This window comes from Hyla sarda, chromosome 1 (assembly GCF_029499605.1).
Source record: "Hyla sarda isolate aHylSar1 chromosome 1, aHylSar1.hap1, whole genome shotgun sequence".
Lineage (NCBI taxonomy): Eukaryota > Metazoa > Chordata > Amphibia > Anura > Hylidae > Hyla > Hyla sarda.
The window spans coordinates 59,997,073-60,014,464 of NC_079189.1; the positions used below are offsets into that span (position 1 = coordinate 59,997,073).

Consider the following 17,392-nt stretch of genomic DNA (forward strand, 5'->3'; position numbering starts at 1 on the left):
GCATTGTGTATGGAGTCATCCAGTTGGCACTCTATAAGTTGGCACGTTTTCTGGCACTATATTGGCACTGATGGTACTGTCGGGCTGCCTTTATGTCCTATGTGACTAGCACCCTGCTGCTGCTGTCCAGAATGTAATATCTAGAACTATTAAAAAGTCCGCCATGCCAACACCCGAGGACGCCACGTCCACGCACTTCAGGTCTAGTGCTGTTACAAGCCTCATACTGGGCTACAAGCCTCTCCCGCACAAAGTCAGCGCTGCGCCACGCCACACAGTTACCGGGGGAACGGCCAGTCGCGTCGAAGTCGTCACTTCCGGTCAGGTGACGTTCCAAGATGGCGGCGCTGTTGGAAGACAGAGACTTGCAGGGGCTCAGACAGCGCTTCCAGCAGCAGGCGGAGGTGTTACTGAGGGAGGCTGAAGGGTCAGACGCCGGTGTGTATGAGTGACAGCACCAGTCATATCGCTTTCTGGGATTTGTAGTTCCTCAAAGAGTTATACAGGATTGATCTCTGGCAGGCTTGTAGGAAGTTGAACATGTAAAGCTGTACAGTCGCATACAAGATATTTCCCATGGAAAGTTTCTGGGACAGTTATGCAGCTTCCTCTTCCCTACACAGAGGATATGACTTATCAGCACTGGCTTCGTTGCTCATAGCAACCAGTCTGGACTCTGCTTTAACTTTTTTTTTTCCTGGTGAGAGCTGTGCTGATTGGTTGCTATGGGCAACAGAGCCAGATTGGATAAATGTTTACCAAAGTGTTTAGTATATACATAGCACAGTGTTTCCCAACCAGGGTGCCCCCAGCTGTTGCAAAACCAACTCCCAGAATGTCCGGACAGCCTTTGGCTGGAGGCACCCTGGTTGTGAAACACTGACATATTAGTTTTTGGCTAGTGTAAATACATGGTAATATATGGCATCTAGGTCAAGGGCCATGTGTAGGGCTGGGCGGTATGACCAAATATGTGTATCACTTACGGCGGTTCCACGGTATATAACGGTATTTCCCCCCCCCCCCCCCCCCACACATGGCACTTCCTGTTCCCCCCACATTTTATTTTTGCTTTCGCCTGCTCCTCAGACAGTGCGCACAGCAGGTGAAAAATTACTTGAGGCTGCGTCCTGGTCTGAGATTTAGCTCTGCCCACTCACTGTATGCAGGCGTGCTGGCGGGACTCCCGCCCTCCTCCTGCTACCTGCCTGTAGTCATCTTGCGTGCACCAGGGGTCACTGATGTAGAGCTGGGTGGTATGACCAAAAATGTGTATGACAGTATTTTTGTAAGTTATGGTGGTTCCACGGTATATAACGGTATTTCGAGCCCCCCCCCCCCAAAATCATGTGACCCACGAGCGCTGTTCTGCTTCTCCCCCCCCCCAATTAATTATCAGCCCAGCGCTGTGTTTTCCCCATCGGGAACTAATCACATTTTACCCGCAAGCGCTGCCTTCCCTGTCCTCCTGTTTGTTGCGGGCCGCTGGCGCTGGAACTCTGTACTGTACGCTGTATCCCTATGCCCGGGCTGCAAAAGATAAACAAAATATACTTTAGCTCACCTCCAGTTGGTCCGGTACCGGCCTCACCTGCTTCCTGGGGATGGGAACGTCGGAGAGCCGTCAGCCTATCACCGGCCGCAGCGATGTTCCGCCTCGGCCGGTGATAGGTTGAGCGCACTGTCATGTAAGAAGTCTGCTTCTTACATGACAGTGCGCACAACCTATCACTGGCCGAGGCGGAACATCGCTGCGGCTGGTGATTAGGCTGACTGCTCTCCACCGGGGGAAAGTGAGTTAAAGTTTATTTTGTTTATCTTTTGCAGCCCGGGCATAGGGATACAGCGTACAGTACAGAGTTCCAGCCCGGCGGCCCGCAACAAACAGGAGAACGAGGGAGGCAGTGCTTGCGTGTGACATGTGATTAGTTCCCCGATGGGGACAGCGCAGCGCTGGGCTGATAATTAATTGGGGGGGGGGGTTGAAGCAGAACAGCGCTCGCGGGTCACATATGATTATTTCCCGATGTGGGGACAGCGCAGCGCTGAGTTGATAATTCATTCATTCATTCCCAAGGGGGAGGGGCCCAACCGGTATTGCAGTATGGGAAACATTCATATTGTGCAGGACAAATATTTCGGTATACGGCCCAGCACTACACTGATGCACCTATCAGCCTAGGTGTGCGCGCTTTGGGGGGGGTCATCTGCGGTACTCCTCCCCCTTCTCCTCCAATGGTGTCCATCCTGGTGTGGAGGTCACTTCCTGGGTCTGTGCAGCTCACACCTCCCCTTCCATCCTCTGCTTTGTGGACCATCTGACTTCAACTGCTGCCTGCCTCTTCAGCTTCGGTCTCAAGACAGCTCAGTCTGCTTCTCAGCTCCAGCTGCGGGACACAGGACCTGGGTGAGATTGCTCCATGTTATTTGCTGTCTCCCTGTTTACTAGCTCCTATGTCTGACCCCAGACCCGAACCTCCTCCCAGACAGGCGGCCGCAGCCCTAGTCACCTACTACTCTTGTGTGAGCTGCAAGTTTTCTCCCTTTCCCAGTCGATTTACGATCTGGCTAGGGTCTCCAGGACAGTGGTTTCAGCCTTGGAGCAGTCTTTCCTGCACTCTTCCCCTAGGGAGTCCTGCTCAGTTACTCCTGACCCCCACTTCACAAGCACCCAAAAGTGCTTTCTTCAGGCTCTTCCCCTTAGCCACGTAATCAGGATAGCCATTCTTCCAATAGATCTCAATCCTCTTCCCCAGCTCACCGGCAGCGCGCCCACTCTAGTCCCAGGTCTCACCGTTCCAGGTCCAAAACGCCTAAGTCTAAGGCGACCTCTACACACTCCCACTCTCCAGGGGAATTAGCGGATGATGTGTCAGACACCACCTCTGATTAAGAGGAGTGCTCTGCCGTGTCTGATATGGTGGACAGTTTGGTGTCAGCCATCAGGGACATGTTTAATCTAGAGAATCTAGAACTTTGGATCCTGATCCGGAAGTTTCTTTTCGCCGCTGTTGTCGTTCCCCCAAGGCTTTCAGCTCTCATGCTGAATTTGACGCCTTGCTAGACGCAGCTTGGAAGCATCCTGATAAACTGTTTCAGGAACCAAGAAGATACAAGCTCAGTTTCCCTTCCCTCAGGATCTGATTTCCAAGGGGACGCCGCCGCCGCCGGCACATAATCCTCCGGGTCGACTACTCTGCCACTGGTGGATGCAGCGTCCTTTAAGGCAGTGTTTCCCAACCCAGTCCTCAAGGCACACCAACAGTCCAGGATTTTAATTTTTCCCTGTTCTATTCCAATGGAGTAACTGAAAAAACCCGGAATGTTGGTGTGCCTTGAGGATTGGGTTGGGAAACACTGCTTTAAGGATCCGACGGACAAGAAGATCGAGAACTTGGCTAAGTTTGCCTTTCAAGTGGCAGGTTTGTCCTTGTTACCTACCTTCTCTTCCGCCTGGGTATCCAAGGCTGTCTTGGTTTGGGCTTCTCAGCTGCTCCAAGGCATCCCATCCGGCGCTTCTTGGGAGGACTTGGTGGCTCTTGCTAGTCAACTCTCTTAGGCCGGGGACTTCCTCTGTTCAGCTGCTTTGGAGTCTGCACGATGTACGGCCTTTGCCTCAATTAACTTGGTTACGATTCCATGTGGCTGAAGGCGTGGAATACAGATGCTGCTTTGAAGAAATCTCTAACAGAGTTGCCCATCTCAGGTTCTCAGCTTTTTGGGAAACCGCTAGATGTGATAATATCCGAAGCTACTGGAGGTAAAAACTCTCTGCTGCTGCAGAACAAACCCCGCTGCTCCGACCCCCGTCGGACGACTGCTTCCTTTCTGCCCTTTCGGTCCTTTGCATCGGTTCGTCCTCCCAAGCAGGTGCCCTCCCAAGCCCGCAAAGCCCCTTCCGTCAAAGCATGTCCTTCCTGGAGGCAAGACAACAGTGCAGGCGGTTTCTCAGCCTAGTCCGGTAACTGTAAGCCTTCCTCTTCCTGAAGCGACGCCCCCACCTGTATCCTCTTCTCGAGTGGGAGGACATCTGTCTTCTTTCCGGGACATTTGGCTAGCGCAGGTTCAGGACTCCTGGGTTTGGGACTTCCAATCCGATGGTTACCAGATAGAGTTTGCGTCTTTTCCCCGGCACCGGTTCTTCCTATCCCATCCTCCTCTTTCCCCTTCTTTTGCGGCTGCCTTTCAGGTCGCTTTAATTACCCTCCTTGCTCAGGGATGATTGTTCCAGTTCCTCCAGGAGAACGTTTTTTTGGAGTTCTACTCAAATCTGTTTCAAGTCCCCAAGAAAGGGGGCTCTGCTCCCCCCAATCTGGACCTCACCCATTCCTCTGCTTTGCTGTTCTGGCGGGTCACTTCCAGTTTGTGGCTCTTCCCTTTGGCCTGGCGACGGCTCCCAGTGTTTTTACCAAAGTCATGGCGGCAGTGATTGCCATTCTTTGGGTGATCAACCGGGAAAAGTCCCAAATTCCTCCCACTCAGTCTCTTGTCTTTCTGGGTCTCCTCTTCGACACGGCGGCTGCCCGTGTTCGTCTTCCGCTGGACAAGCGGCATTCCCTGTCGGAGGGTGTTCGACAACTACGGCTCCCCTCTCCTGTTCTGATTCGCTTCTGCATGGAGGTGCTGGGCTGGATGGTGGCGGCCATGGAGGCAGTTCCCTTCGCCCAGTTCCGCTGTCGCCCTCTCCAGCTGGCCATCTTGGCACGGTGTGACAAGTTGCCGTCCACTCTGGATCGCCGGATTCTTCTGCCACCCCTATGTTCGTCAGGCTCTTCTATGGTGGCTCAACTCTCCCCTCCTTCTCCAGGGGCGGTCGTTACTTCACCTTCACTGGCAGGTCATCACGACCGATGCAAGTCTCCTGGGTTGGGGAGGTGTGTTTCGGGACCTGATGGTCCAGGGTCGCTGGTCCTTTCAGGAATCTTGCCTCCCCATCAATCTTCTGGAGTTCCCTTCCATTTTTCTTTGCCTCCTCCATTGGGAGATCCTCCTTCAGGGTCATTTCGTTCGAGTCCAATCTGACAACGCCACGGCGGTGGCTTACATCAATCGCCTGGGTGGCACACGCAGCCACTCATCAGTGATGGAGGAGGTCTCCAAGATTCTGCTCTGGGCTGAGACTCGAGTGCCTGCTCTCTCCTAGATTCACATCCCGGGCGTGGAGAATTGGGAAGCGGACTTTCTCAGCCGCTTCTCCGCAGATTCGGGGGAGTGGTCTCTCCAGAGGCATTCACGCAGATCTGCCCTCTTTGGTGGACCCCGGACGTGGATCTTTTTGCGTCTCGCCAGAACAAACAGGTTCCCTGCTTTGTAGCAAAGTCACGCGACCCTCTGGCGGTGGACGTGCTCGTAATTCCATTGTCATCCTTTAGTCCTCCGTACCTCTTTCCCCTTTGCCTCCTGCCCAGGGTTCTGATGAAATATCAAGGCGGAGGGTGTCCCCAACATGTGATTTTACAGTAAGCATAAAAAAATCTTTTTTCAGTCACTTCACATGCCAGTAAAAAAAGGAACAAAAGGTTACATATATATATATATATATATATATATATATATACACATATATATATATATATATATATATATATACACATATATATATATATATATATATATATATATATATATATATATATACACACACACATATATATATATATATATATATATATATATATATATATACATATATATATATATATACATATATATATATATATACATATATATATATATATATATATATATACACACACACAAAAGTGCTAAAGATAAAAGCTACAGATCAGTGCGAAAAATATCCCTATATAAGAAAAAAAAAAGAAAGTTATAGGGGTTCAGAATAGGGCAATTTAAACCATATTTTTTATAAAGAAAAAAAATTTACCTTTTTTTTCTCTTTTCTTTAAAGCAGTACAATAATAGAAAAGCATGTAACAATGGATATCATTATAATGCTATTGATCCACAGGATAAAGATGGCAGTTTTACCATAAAGCGTACTGCATAAAAACAAAACCCTCCAAAATTTGCTAAATTGATGTTTTATTTTTAATTTTCCACTACAAATAATACATTTTTGGTTGTGCTGTACATTTTACGGTAAAATAAAAGGTGTTGTTACAAAGTACAATTGGTCGCGCAAACAACAAGCCCTTATATAGGTCTGTAGATTGAAAAATAAAAAATAATGTATACTCACCTGTCTTATCCCCTGTTATAGCCGTTTCGATGGTGCCCACTTCTTCCTTGTAACATGCCGAAATGCAGGAGAGTTGTGTTCAGCTGTTCACTGGATAAGGTGGGCCACCACTGTTAAATGAGACTGGTCAACAGGAAGCAGTGAACAGCATTATGCTTTTGTGACTATTCAAAAGAATTCATGTTGTCTTGAAAAGAGTGGAAGTGTTTCATGTTTTATTTCATTCATAGATGACGAGAAGAAAAAGGAGAAGCCTCTTCCCAGGATAAACCCCCATTCTGTGTTCTGGATATTGGCGGCAGTGTCGTTGACTTACTATGTCGATTTTTGTCAAGTCCTGCAATCAAATCTACAAGAAGGCTGGTAAGAAATTGTACACATATGTCCACATTGTGATCCTTGGTATCACACGGCCACCTGCTATTTGTAAGGCCTTCACGTATTAGGGAGTTTGTACAATACGGAACCTGAAAAATAGTTTTTTGTCTTTGTTAAATGTCTTGGCAGGAATTGAGCCAAAAAATAGGATTATTTTACACCATAGAGCAACATTGATATTTTTTATTTTTCATTTCTTGTTCCAAAATTCTTAACTCTTTCTTTTTTGATTATAGTAGCTTCATGATGCTGTATATTGTTTGGAACAGATTGTAGTTTTAGACTGTAATGATATCCATAGACTTTTAAGGGGACAGTCACCACTGCTCTGGGTGGTGAACAGTTTTCCTCTTATGATATCTTAAGAACCAAATACAAATTGTCCAGTGCAGTGTTATTTATGACTGATGGCTTTTCATTTTGTCCTTGCAGTGTCTGGCTCCTGGTTGGTGCCCTGTCATTGGTCATTAGTCTGTCCATAGCTCTGTACTGCATAGTTTATCTGGAGTGGCATTGTGGGATTTGTGATTACGATGCCAAGTATCCAGGGCTTGTTCCTGTCGCTATTATAACATTTCTAGTAGCAGCCGTGTGGTGAGTAATAAGTTTTGCTTTCTCCTTTTATTGACTATGTAACTTTACTGTGTACCACTATGTTATTTAATGTCTGTTTGGCTTCTTCTTTTCAGCATAAATGTTTCATTATGGCCAGTGTGGTCATTTTTTACTCCAGGGATATTGTTTACTCAATTCATGGGATTTGTAATGTTGGTGTCGCTGTTTGGTTGATCATATGGAGGTAAGATTTTTTGGTACACATGACTTTACATGCTTTGTCTTTCTACAGATTTTACTCAGTAGACTACTGAAAAGTATCTCCAATGCGTTGTGCCCGAGTTGCAAAAAAAAGAAAACAAACTTAACATGCCTTCCTCCGTTACCCCGAGTGTCGCTACAGCTGTTCGGTCCTCCGGTCCAGCCTTCTTCCGTGTGCACGGATCGTCACACTTTGCTCAGCCTATCACCGGCTGAGGCGGGACATCGCTGCGGCCGGTGATAGGCTGACTGCAGTATGACGAACAGCTGTAGCGGCGCTACAGGAGAATGGAGAAAGGTTAAAGTTTGTTTTTATTTATTTATTTATTTTTTTTTATTGCTGCCCGGGCACAATAGACTGGACATACTTTTACTACTCCTTTAATATAGTGATACTCATAGGGGGACATTTATCAATGTTGCTGTAAGGTTGTAAAGATTTTACCTTTGTTTGCTTGGTGTTTTGTTTGCAGAGTTGCTCAAAGCGTACCGAAAAAGGGCAAGGGACTTGATAAATTTTCCGCAATTATAGAAACCAGTGAGTTGCTGAGATTGGTTTAAGCTTTGTGCTCTGGCATCTGACACTTTTGTATGTGTCCTATTAGGTGGTGTAGGTTTGCACAAAAAACGTAGGCTTTGTGCAAAAGTTGTGCGCCAAAAAAATTTGCCACACATATTAACTTCATGCCTCCTGCAGAAAGTTCTCTGTGATCCCCCAAACAATACACTGCTATTAAAAAGAACGCACAAAAAAGCTGCAAAAACAATTGGCACTGATTGGACAAACAATGTGATTTCTTTACTCTTGGCAGTGTTAACTATATTTTAGAACATTTTAAGGGACATTCCAGCCCTTAAACATATTCCCTATCCATAGGTTAGGGGCTAAGTGTGTGATCCTGGTGTCTGGCCTCTGGGACCCTGCTATAGAGACTGATTTTAATCAATTTAATATCACTCACCACAAATAATTTTAAATAAATATTTCAATGAAGATAATGTTTTATTTATAAACAAATGATACAGAAGGATTTTCTAACCCTTTTGGGTTAATTGTTGCATGGTTGTACCACCTTCTCATATGTCTGAGGACACGTTGTTGTTGTTGGCGGCCTCTGGGACCCCTCACAATCTCCAGAATGGGCTTGACATGCTGCATTAAGCAGTGGGTCAGCACGAGCTCCATGCATTGACTGTAGGAGCACTAGAGATACCCGGAAGTGGGACCCCCCACAATCAGACACTTATCTCCTATCCTGTGAATAGGCGATAAGTTTTCTCGGCTTGAATAGCCTTTTAAACACTCTGAATATCCTTGACATGGAAATTTGATTTTTATATATGTTAGTGGTTACCTTGAGTTTAAGAAAGTACTTTTCAAGTTCCAATTTTCATTCTTTCATTAAATTTCGGAGGTATCCTCCCCTCCATGCAAGGTTTTTAGTTGACAATACCTTTAATATGGCATTTTACGAAAATTCCACAAATCCATTGTTTCCGTTTATTTATCTATTGAGCCATGCTAGTTGTGTGCTTGAAGCGCAAGTCCATCTTTTCTTTCCTGCAAATTCTTTACAGTTCAGCTTTAAGAGTTACTGCACATGCTGGGAAGTACAGTTCATGAGACAACTGTACAACACCCAGGGAGTTCCAAGCCCAAATCCTGTTCCTATTAATAGGACTCGTTCATGGAACTCGCTGAGCTTCGGGTCTGTTGCCTTGGCAACTGTACTGAGCAGCATCTTTCTACATGCGAACTTTGCAGAACTGGTGGGAGAGCAACGTTGGACTTGCCCTTTAAAGGGGGGTACTTTGGTGGAAACAATTGTTTTTAAATCAACTGGTACCAGAAAGTTAAAGGGGTATTCCAGGCCAAAACTTTTTTTTATATATATATCAATTTACTCCGTAAAGTTAAACAGATTTCTAAATTACTTCTATTAAAAAATCTTAATCCTTCCAATAGTTATTAGCTTCTGAAGTTGAGTTGTTGTTTTCTGTCTAACTGCTCTCTGATGACTCACGTCCCGGGAGCGGTGCAGTTCCTATGGGGATATTCTCCCATCATGCACAGCTCCCGGGACGTGACCTCATCATTGAGCAGTTAGACAGAAAACTTCAGAAGCTAATAACTATTGGAAGGATTAAGATTTTTTTAATAGAAGCAATTTACAAATCTGTTTAACTTTCCGGAGCCAGTTGATATATATAAAAAAAGGTTTTGCCTGGAATACCCCTTTAAATAGATTTGTAAATAACTTCTATATAAAAATCCTAATCCTTCCAGTACTTATCAGCTGTTATATGCTCCAGAGGGAGTTGTATAGTTATTTTCTGTCTGACCACAGGGCTCTCTGCGGACACCTCTGTCCATGTCAGGAACTGTCCGGATCAGGAGAGGTTTGCTATGGGGATTTGTTCCTGCTCTGGACAGTTGCTGACACCTCTGTCCATGTCAGGAACTGTCCAGAGCAGGAACAAATCCCCATAGCAAACCTCTCCTGATCCGGACAGTTCCTGACATGGACAGAGGTGTCCGCAGAGAGCACTGTGGTCAGACAGAAAAGAACTATACAACTTTCTCTGTAGTATACAGCAGCTGATCAGTGCTATAAGATTAAGATTTTTAAATAAAATGACTAATAAGTCTGTAAAACTTTCTTGCACAAGTTGATTAAAATTGTATTTTTTTTTTTTTCCCACCGGAGTATCCCTTTAAGGCTTTAGTCTAGATCTCGAGAGATACAGCTGGCTGTGCAGTTTACATAAGTGCAAGTCACTGTACAACCAAAGCCCACAAAAGCCACTGCCTGTGAACTTCTGCATGAGCCCCACGAGAAGGAAGACTATTTATTCCAAGGTTTACTGAGGGCATTCTCCAGTGTAAATACATTTCTACCATTGATGCACTTACGCAATTGACACTTTAACAAATACTTTCCTCTTCCTGTAGTTTTTTCTCCTAGATGTGAAGTAGACTTTGAACTGAAGAGCAGCAGCTGATCAGTATGAAGAAGTGCTTGGAGAGCTGCAGGCGGCTACATTCCTCTGGAGTTTTTTTTAAATTTTTTTTATTTGGAGAGAAAAATTTATTTGAAAAAAAAAATATACCGTATTTTTCGCCGTATAAGACGCACCCAATTTATAGGTGCCAAATCTAAAAAAATAAAGATTTTGAACCCAATAGTGGTCTTCAACCTGCGGACCTCCAGATGTTGCAAAACTACAACTCCCAGCATGCCCGGACAGCCAACGGCTGTCCGGGCATGCTGGGAGTTGTAGTTTTGCAACATCTGGAGGTCCGCAGATTGAAGACCACTGCATAGGAGGTAATACTCACGTGTCCCCACTGCTCCCGTCACCGCTGCCCTGGATGTCGCTCCATTGCTGTCGCCGTGTCCCCGTCGCTCCGGAACGTCTCTGCTTCCGGACTGGTATCCTCGCTCTCCATCGCCGCCATCACGTCGTTACGCACGCCGACACACGTAAGCGACGACGTGATGACGAGGAAGGAGAGCGCCGGCCATACAGGGGATCCCTGAATGGAGAAGACACCGAGAAGGCAGGTAAGGTCCCTCCCGGTGTTCTGTAAGCACTAACCCGGCTATTCAGTCGGACTGTTCGGGACCGCCGCAGTGAAATCGCGGCGGTCCCGAACAGCCCGACTGAACAGCCGATTAGTGTCTGAAGGGTTAATACAGGGCATCACTGCGATCGGTGATGTCCTGTATTAGCCGCGGGTCCCGGCCGTTGATGGCCGCAGGGACCGCCGCGATAGGGGTGTATTCGCCGTATAAGACGCACCAACTTTTTCCCCCCAGTTTTGGGGAAGAAAAAGTGCGTCTTATACGCCGAAAAATACGGTATATATATTTGCTATACACCGTGTATATCTTAGCGGTGTTACCAAAAATTGCTAACTTGAAAATAAATAAAGATGATAATATTATAAATAATTGAATTACCAAGTTGTATACAGTGTATTGCTAACAAGTTGCTAAATGATGTTGATTGAGACGGTTATTACTAAACTGGTGCTTTTTCTGTAAGTTTTCAATACGCCTTTAAGGGTTAATGTCTTGGAGGACAATTGCATGAATTAATCTACAAATCATAGATCGATCTCTGCTGTGATCTGTGACCTAGTCTGGGCTGCCATTGATGCAGGAGTGGCGATTGCATGAATGACTATTCAACTTTACCACCCGACAGAGACCAAAAAAGTTTAACACAGCGGATCAAGGTTTCCACACATCTGCCATCTGTCACCATCTTTTACCATGGTTCAAGTAAAAAAAAATAGAGCTGTTGGTTGGCAGACATTGGTCTAACTCTTCCTTGTTGGCAATCCAGCTTAAAAATGTCATTGTTAGTTGGCCTAATGTATTTCTTTGACAACTGATATTTTTTTGGTTTGTTTTTAAAGTAGGGGATAAATGGTTAAATTGCTTGAAAATTTTAGAACCTATTTTTTTTTTTTTTTACTACAAATATAATTTTACAGTTAAATTACATTCATAGAATCTTTCATGAATTTTTGCATTCCCTCCCTTGTAAAAGTGGAGAGAGAAAAAAATTTTAACAATATAATACCACTTAACACTTATAAAGGATACTAAATGTAATCAATAAAACACACATTTATTATTACCACATTCATAAATATATACATGTAGCAAAACATCTACACATTTTTTAACCCAGTGCAATATTTTTTTCAGCATTCCGAATTTTCTGAATAAAAAAAATAAATAAAAAAAAGACCAAGGAGGAGGGAAGGCTACAGAACAAATGAGTCAAGAGAGGATGAGCAATTGAGAGAACATATTTACTGGTACCTTTTTAATAGTAAAGTTTATATACTCTTCAATGACCATTCCTTAACCCCTTAAGGACTCAGCCCATTTTGGCCTTAAGGACTCAGACAATTTAATTTTTACGTTTTCATTTTTTCCTCCTCGCCTTCTAAAAATCATAACTCTTTTATATTTTCATCCACAGACTAGTATGAGGGCTTGTTTTTTGCGCGACCAGTTGTCCTTTGTAATGACATCACTCATTATATCATAAAATGTATGGCGCAACCAAAAAACACTATTTTTGTGGGGAAATTAAAACGAAAAACGCAATTTTGCTAATTTTGGAAGGTTTCGTTTTCACGCCGTACAATTTATGGTAAAAATGACGTGTGTTCTTTATTCTGAGGGTCAATACGATTAAAATGATACCCATTATTATATACTTTTATATTATTGTTGCGCTTAAAAAAAATCACAAACTTTTTAACCAAATTAGTACGTTTATAATCCCTTTATTTTGATGACCTATAACTTTTTTATTTTTCCGTATAAGCGGCGGTATGGGGGCTCATTTTTTGCGCCATGATCTGTACTTTTTTTTGATACCACACTTGCATATAAAAAACTTTTAATACATTTTTTATAATTTTTTTTTTAATAAAATGTATTAAAAAAGTAGGAATTTTGGACTTTTAAAATTTTTTTTCGTTCACGCCGTTCACCGTACGGGATCATTAACATTTTATTTTAATAGTTCAGACATTTACGCACGCGGCGATACCAAATATGTCTATAAAAAATGTTTTTTACGCTTTTTGGGGGTAAAATAGGAAAAACGGACGTTTTACTTTTTTATTGGGGGAGAGGATTTTTCACTTTTTTTTTACTTTTACTTTTACATTTTTTTACATTTTTTTTTTACACTTGAATAGTCCCCATAGGGGACTATTCATAGCAATACCATGATTGCTAATACTGATCTGTTCTATGTATAGGACATAGAACAGATCAGTATTATCGGTCATCTCCTGCTCTGGTCTGCTCGATCACAGACCAGAGCAGGAGACGCCGGGAGCCGCACGGAGGAAGGTGAGGGGACCTCCGTGCGGCGTTATGAATGATCGGATCCCCGCAGCAGCGCTGCGGGCGATCCGATCGTTCATTTTAATCGCGAACTGCCGCAGATGCCGGGATCTGTATTGATCCCGGCACCTGAGGGGTTAATGGCGGGTCCCTGGCTGCGATCAGCAGCCGGGATCAGCCGCGCATGACACGGGCATCGCTCCGATGCCCGCGGTTATGCTTAGGACGTAAATGTACGTCCTGGTGCGTTAAGTACCACCTCACCAGGACGTACATTTACGTCCTGCGTCCTTAAGGGGTTAAAGAGGTTCTCCACTGTCCTGCCTTCCGGAGCTCCGCTCACAGCGTCCGGAAGTTTATTACTCTGAACGCTGTGTGCGCCCCCTCGTGACGTCACGCCCGCCCCCTCAATGAAAGTCTATGGGAAGGGGGCGCGACCGCTGTCACGAGTGGGCGGCCTCGAACACAGAAGCCTGCACGCAGCATTCGGAGTAATAAACTTCCAGACGCTGCGAGTGGAGCTCCGGAAGGCAGGGCAGTGGAGAACCCCTTTAAGCGATTGGTAATTCCAGAATTTTTTTAGCAGCTGTGGCCTAAGAAATAGGCAGCTATAGGGGTTAAACATTGATAAACATTTTTTTGTCTTTTTTTTTTTCTAATTGCGACAGTACTCGCCTGATTTTTATGATGCCGGGTCCACACTGCTCACCACTTCCTAGTGACCTTTTGACATGATTAAGTGCCCACTTAACCAATCACTGACCACTGCTGTAATCCTTCTCAGGCAGTCAATGGTTCTGTCAAGAGGAGACAAGGAAGTGGTGAGCAGTGGGGAACAGGCACCATGAGAATTGAGGATTTCAGCAGTTGTATTACTTTTATAAGTTTTTAGCCCCGCCACTATTAACCCCTTAATGACCCAGGGTTTTTCCGTTGTTTTTTCCCTCCTTACCTTTAAAGAATCATAACTCTTTCAATGTTGCACCTAAAAATCCATATGTGGCTTATTTTTTGCACCACCAATTCTACTTTGTAATGTCATCCGTCATTTTAGCCAAAAATTTACGGCAAAACGGAAAAAAATTCATCGTGCAACATAATTGAAGAAAAAAGACCATTTTGTAACTTTTGGGGGCTTCCGTGCAGTAAATTTTTTCAGTAAAAATGACACATTCTCTTTATTCTGTAGGTCCATACGATTAAAATGATCCCCTACTTATATAGGTTTGATTTTGTCGTACTTCTGGAAAAAATCATAACTACATGCAGGAAAATGTATACGTTTAAAATTGTCGTCTTCTGACTGCTATAACTTTTAAATTTTCTCCGTATGGGGCAGTATGAGGGCTAATTTTTTGCGCCATGATCTGAAGTTTTTTTCGGTACCATTTTTGTATTGATTGGACTTTTTGATCGCCTTTTATAAATTCTTTCATCATATAAAAAAGACGCTATTTTGGACTTTGGAATGTTTTTGCACTTACCCCTTTGACCATGTGGTTTAATTAACGATATATTTTTATAATTCGGACATTCACACATGCAGCGATACCACATGTTTATTTTTATTCACACAGTTTTTTGGTTTTTTTTAATGGGAAAAGGGGGGTGATTCTTACTTTTATTAGGGGAAGGGGTTAAATGATCTTTTTTCCCTTTTTCTTTTTTTTTTTTTTTTTACTTTTTTTTTTTTTTTCAATGTTATAGCCCCCATAGGGGACTATAACATGCAGTATATTGAACTCTCATGCTGGTCAATTCTTTAGCATAGCATTGATCAGTGTTTCTGCCACTTGACTGCTCATGCCTGGATCTCAGGCACGAGCAATCATTCGGCGATCGGACACGGAGGAGGAAGGTAAGGCCCCCTCCTCCTGTCCTCCAGCTGTTCGGGATGCAGAGATTTCACGGCGGCGTATCCAAACAGCCCACTGAGCTAACCAGTACTTATTAGCTTTTACTTTAGACGTGGTGATCAACTTTGAACGTCATGTCTAAAGGTTTAATAGTGCGCAGCACAGCGATCAGTGCCGCGCACTATTAGCCATGGGTCCCGGCACCTGCTAGGTGCCGGGCCGACCCACTATGGCCCTGCGTTATAGAAAGGGAAAGGACCCAGGCATGTCCTGGGTCAGGAAGGGTTAATGAATGCTGGATATCTTAAAAGTATCAGCCTAACTTTGTTGTTCTTATAAATTAGCAACTTCAGTCACTGTATATTCTTAGTATACAGAAAATTCTATGCCTACTGATAATGATTAGAGATGAGCGAACTTACAGTAAATTCGATTCGTCACAAACTTCCTACGTAAATTAGTTCAGCCTTCAGGTGCTCCGGTGGGCTGGAAAAGGTGGATACAGTCCTAGGAAAGAGTCTCCTAGGACTGTATCCACCTTTTCCAGCCCATCGGAGCACCTGAAAGCTGAACTAATTTATGCAGGAAAAGTTATCAACTGCCGAGCCGAGAAGTTCGTGACGAATCGAATTTACTGTAAGTTCGCTCATCTCTAATAATAATGATGAAAAAATCTGAAATTTCTATGTTCTTTACCCAATATTGTTGTGATGAAATCGCCTGAATACTGGAAATGGTTTAACCCCTTAAGGACCAGGCCATTTTACACCTCAGGACCAGAGCGTTTTTTGCACATCTGACCACTGTCACTTTAAACATTAATAACTCTGGGATGCTTTTAGTTATCATTCTGATTCCGAGATTGTTTTTTCGTGACATATTCTACTTTAACATAGCGGTAAAATTTTATGGTAACTTGCATCCTTTCTTGGTGAAAAATCCCAAAATTTGATGAAAAATTTGCATTTTTCTAACTTTGAAGCTCTCTACTTGTAAGGAAAATGGATATTCCAAATAAAAAAAATTTTGATTCACATATACAATATGTCTTCTTTATGTTTGCATGATAAAATTGACATGTTTTTACTTTTCGAAGACACCAGAGGGCTTCAAAGTTCAGCAGCAATTTTCCAATTTTCCACAAAATGTTCAAACTCACTATTTTTCAGGGACCAGTTCAGGTTTGAAGTGGATTTGAAGGGTCTTCCCATTAGAAATACCCCACAAATGACCCCATTATAAAAACTTCACTCCCCAAAGTATTCAAAATGACATTCAGTCAGCGTTTTAACCCTTTAGGTGTTTCACAGGAATAGCAACAAAGTGAAGGAGAAAATTCACAATCTTCATTTTTTACACTCGCATGTTCTTGTAGACCCAATTTTTTTTATTTTTACAAGGGGTAAAAGGAGAAAATGTATACTTGTATTTGTAGCCCAATTTCTCTCGAGTAAGGACATACCTCATATGTCTATGTAAATTGTTCGGTGGGTGCAGTAGAGGGCTCAGAAGCGAAGGAGCGACAAGGGGATTTTGGAGAGTACGTTTTTCTGAAATGGTTTTTGGGGGGCATGTTGCATTTAGGAAGCCCCTATGGTGCCAGAACAGCAAAAAACCCTCACATGGCATACCATTTTGGAAATTAGATCCCTTGAGGAACGTAACAAGGAATTAAGTGAGCCTTAATACCCCACAGGTGTTTCACGACCTTTGCTTATGTAAAAAAAAAAAAAAAAAATTCACTAAAATGTGTTTCCCCCCAAATTTCACATTTTTGCAAGGGTTAATAGCAGAAAAGACCCCCCAAAATTTGTAACCCCATCTCTTCTGAGTATGGAAATACCCCATGTGTGGACGTCAAGTGCTCTGCTGGCGCACTACAATGCTCAGAAGAGAAGGAGCGCCATTGAGCTTTTGGGAAAAAAATTGTTTGGAATGGAAGTCAGGGGCCATGTGCGTTTACAAAGCCCTCCGTGGTGCCAGAACAGTGGAACCCCCCACATGTGACCCTATTTTGGAAACTACACCCCTCACAGAATTTAATAAGGAGTGCAGTGAGTATTTACACCCCACTGGCGTTTGACAGATCTTTGGAACAGTGGGCTGTGCAAATGAAAAATAAAATTTTTCATTTTCACGGACCACTGTTCCAAAAATCTGTCAGACACCTGTGGGGCGTAAATGCTCACTGTACCCCTTATTATATTCCGTGAGGGGTGTAGTTTCCAAAATGGGGTCACATGTGGGTATTTTTTTGG

The 17,392-nt window shown here is 43.7% G+C and overlaps 2 protein-coding genes across 2 annotated transcripts in view; both read left to right on the forward strand.

Annotated features, from left to right (window-relative positions):
* The first annotated feature begins 281 nt into the window (after window positions 1-281).
* On the forward strand, window positions 282-10,502 carry TMEM128 (transmembrane protein 128). Its single transcript, XM_056555144.1, has 5 exons — window positions 282-438; window positions 6,433-6,565; window positions 7,013-7,174; window positions 7,270-7,379; window positions 10,350-10,502. The coding sequence occupies exons 1-4, from the start codon at window positions 339-341 to the stop codon at window positions 7,367-7,369; spliced, it is 495 nt and encodes a 164-aa protein (XP_056411119.1). The 5' UTR covers window positions 282-338; the 3' UTR covers window positions 7,370-7,379; window positions 10,350-10,502.
* Window positions 10,503-10,642: 140 nt separating this feature from the next.
* OTOP1 (otopetrin 1) overlaps window positions 10,643-17,392 on the forward strand; it is a 159,950-nt gene continuing 153,200 nt past the window's right edge. Inside the window, exon 1 of the mRNA XM_056555141.1 lies at window positions 10,643-12,230. The gene's annotated coding sequence lies outside the window, so the exon portion shown is untranslated. The remainder of the gene's footprint in view (window positions 12,231-17,392) is intronic.